At 38.2% G+C, this 3,171-nt stretch overlaps 1 protein-coding gene across 1 annotated transcript; it reads left to right on the top strand.

Moving 5' to 3' along the window:
• The first annotated feature begins 1,992 nt into the window (after positions 1–1,992).
• Positions 1,993–3,165, top strand: cdkn1ca (cyclin dependent kinase inhibitor 1Ca). The gene is made up of 3 exons (XM_016265640.1): positions 1,993–2,634; positions 2,741–2,852; positions 3,087–3,165. Coding segments are annotated over exons 1-3 (642 nt in total). The 5' UTR covers positions 1,993–2,105; the 3' UTR covers positions 3,088–3,165.
• Positions 3,166–3,171: the final 6 nt, after the last annotated feature.

Here is a 3,171-nt window from a genome sequence, read left to right on the forward strand (position 1 = left end):
AAAGTCTGTAAAAATTGTCCGTAATTATTATTCACAGGTTTTTTTTACCTACATTTTAAATTGCGCATTGTACTTTGTGTTTTCGGGTTACAATGGAAAATGGATAATGGATAATTTCCTGGAAAATTACTAGTACCTTTTTCATTTTTCTAGATATTTTTCTTACTGTGCACTAACTGATCAACAATCTCAAGTACAAGCTACTAACAAGGTGTATCATAAATGAACAATTATTCAGTTATTATTATTGTTAAATTAAACAATTGCAAATAGCAGCTAACTTAATTCATGTGATGTGTGTACTGCTAGGCACCTTTGGTTTCCTCTTTTTGTGTAATTTAGATGGAAAATGTGTGCCTTTTTTATCTTTTGAGTCACTTATCAAGAGTTGCTAAATGTTGCCAAGTAAATTTTAAAAATAGCTAAATTTGTTGCTAGGTGCTTTTGGAAGAAAAAGTTGCTAGGGTAGTCTGAAAAGTTGCCAAATTTAGCAACAAAATTACTAAATTGGAAAAACTGGATCTGAACTGAAACAGTGTATCCGTGTGAGGCAGCGGACACAGAACAGCATACTGTTGTTTAGTCCAGCTTATACTCTCCAAAATGGCACCAGGGTAATGCGGAGGAGACAAATTGTTGAATAAAGTCGTTTTTTTTTTCTTTTGAGCACAGAAAGTATTCTCGTAGATTCATAAAATTGTGGATGAACCACTGATGTCACATGGATTATTTTACAGATCTCCTTGCTATGTTTCTGGACTTGAGAACATTTCAGTTGCGTTGCTGTGTATGCAGGGTCAGACAGCTCTCAGATTCCATCAATATCTTAACTTGTGTTCCGAAGATGAACGAAGGTCTTACGGGTTTGAAACGACATGAGGGTGAGTAATTAATTAATAACAGAATTTTCATTTTTGGGTGAACTAACCCTTTAAGAGCTGATCAAATCGGCGCAGAAGTCATCAAGCATTATAGATTTGCTAGAAGACAATAGCACAAAACTCACTCTAAAGTTGTCGATGTAACTTGAAACGTTTAATGCCCTTCTCCGTGCTATAAAATTAATTTACAGAAATCCGGGGAAGCTCTTGTAAACTGAAAAATCATCTTCTCTTGTCATTTTGAAAGCTCTATGTAAGGAACAATGGCTTCCGGGGCAGCACCTGATGTAAGTAAGCCCCCCGAGGAAAAACGTGGAAGTGACCGTGCATAGAGTCCATTTGAGAAGTGTTTTGACTTCATTTGGATTCAACGTTTACATTTGTACGTTTCATTTCGATTTCTATATTATATTTATGTTTTATACTTACATTCACTGCTTATTTCATAATTTATACTAGAGGCCTAAATGTAAACCTAAAAGGTTGAGGTGTGGCATTTGAAAACACAGTTTTAAATATTTGTTCGAAATAAATGGAGCATTTACCATGCAGTTGGTGCTCCAGAGCATTTGCTAAAACTATAATTTGCACTGAATGAAATACTGCTTAAACTGAGCCAGCACAAGCACACACTAAGAACAAGAAGACAAACTTTGTTATGAATATAAATACTGCAGACTAAACCTGAATATTTAAATATAAATATATTTAAATATTTTTATAATGAATTTCACAAGCTAGTAATATAGCCTAATTTGAATGATGTAACATATATGTTGCATTAATTTTCATTACATTGTTAATGTGTATTCTTATTATAATTAAAATAAATATTATAATTAGGCTATGTTTGTTATTTGAAATAAACAGGGTTATTGTTTACCTTTATTAATGAAATAATTGAATAATAAATAAATAACACTTTGGTAGGAATAACTCCGTTTATAATATTAGGCCTATAACATTTCTTCTTCTTTTTTTCTTTTTCAAAACAATCACTTATTTCATGGTGTTCATGCATGGGTCGGTTTTCAAAATGAGGGGGGAAGGTGCCTTTGCTGATACTGGTGGGGGGTTTATTGCACAGGGCGTGGTGTCCGTCTATCCAATCGGAGGCCTTTTCTCGTACAAACACTGGCCTTTAACCACCGGCACAGATATAAACAGACTAGAGACAACAAGATCCAAACAAACGTCGGCGTACGGCATTGACTTTTAGGCATCATGGCAAACGTGGACGTATCAAGCAATCTGGAGCGTCATGTTGCACGGAGGACCTTTCCTCTTCTCGCGCGCACAAAGGTTTGCCGTAACCTTTTCGGACCCGTGGATCACGAGGAGCTGCACGGTGAAATGAAACGCAAACTCCGGGAGATCTCCGAGCGAGACCAGAGCCGGTGGAATTTTAACTTTGAAACCAACTCGCCTTTGCCTGGAGATTATGAGTGGGAGGCGATTTCAGAGGACACTGTGCCGTTTTTCTACAAGGATAAAGTGCAAAGAGTTCGCGCCGCGGCGTCTCTTAATGCAACAGGAGACGCGTCCAGCGCTGTTGACTGCGGGGTAAATGGGGTTTCCAGGGGTCCGCTTGTTCAAGAATCCGCGGACGTCCCCAGTCGAGCCAACGAAATTAACCAGGAGAACCTCTCTGGTGCACTCAACTCAAGACCAGCTCGTTCTTCAGTCCTCAGAAACAGGCGGAAGAGGTCCCTCATCCTAGAGACCCCCAGAAACAGCACGCCACAAATGACAGGTAAATGCCTTGCAACTAGAAATGAAAACAATGGAAACTTTTAATGTTTGGATATTTATTGTGAAATGCGAGCAAACATGTCTAACAGTGTATTGATTTCCACCAGACTTCTTCCCGAAAAAAAAAAGGACCCTGGAGTCCAAGCAGGATGAACGTAGCTCGCTTCAAGCCGGCACATCCACCAGCATTGAAGTAACGCCACGCAAAACGATAAGATGGTACGTATCAACTCCGAGTGTGTTTAACTGTCTGTATCAAGGCAATTCTATTACGATTTCAATAATTATATTTATTATTTTGATTAGCCTGTTACTAATTGTAGTAAACGTGTAAGTGATTGACAACAACGAATTCAGTTGAATTCGCTTTAATTTAAACGCCCGTACTCTAATGTAAAGCTGTTGTTTAGCTGTTGAACAAACGCTAATTTGGTCATTTTCTTTGCTTTGCAGATGTTTGCACTCCATGCAGCAGTCCACCTGTGTTTATCTGCAGAGCGGATGAACGAAAACGAGGGGATGAGAATTGTACTCTCTC

The sequence above is a fragment of the Sinocyclocheilus grahami genome, unplaced genomic scaffold (assembly GCF_001515645.1).
Source record: "Sinocyclocheilus grahami isolate Dianchi unplaced genomic scaffold, SAMN03320097.WGS_v1.1 scaffold20771.1, whole genome shotgun sequence".
In the NCBI taxonomy this organism is placed as follows: Eukaryota; Metazoa; Chordata; class Actinopteri; order Cypriniformes; family Cyprinidae; genus Sinocyclocheilus; species Sinocyclocheilus grahami.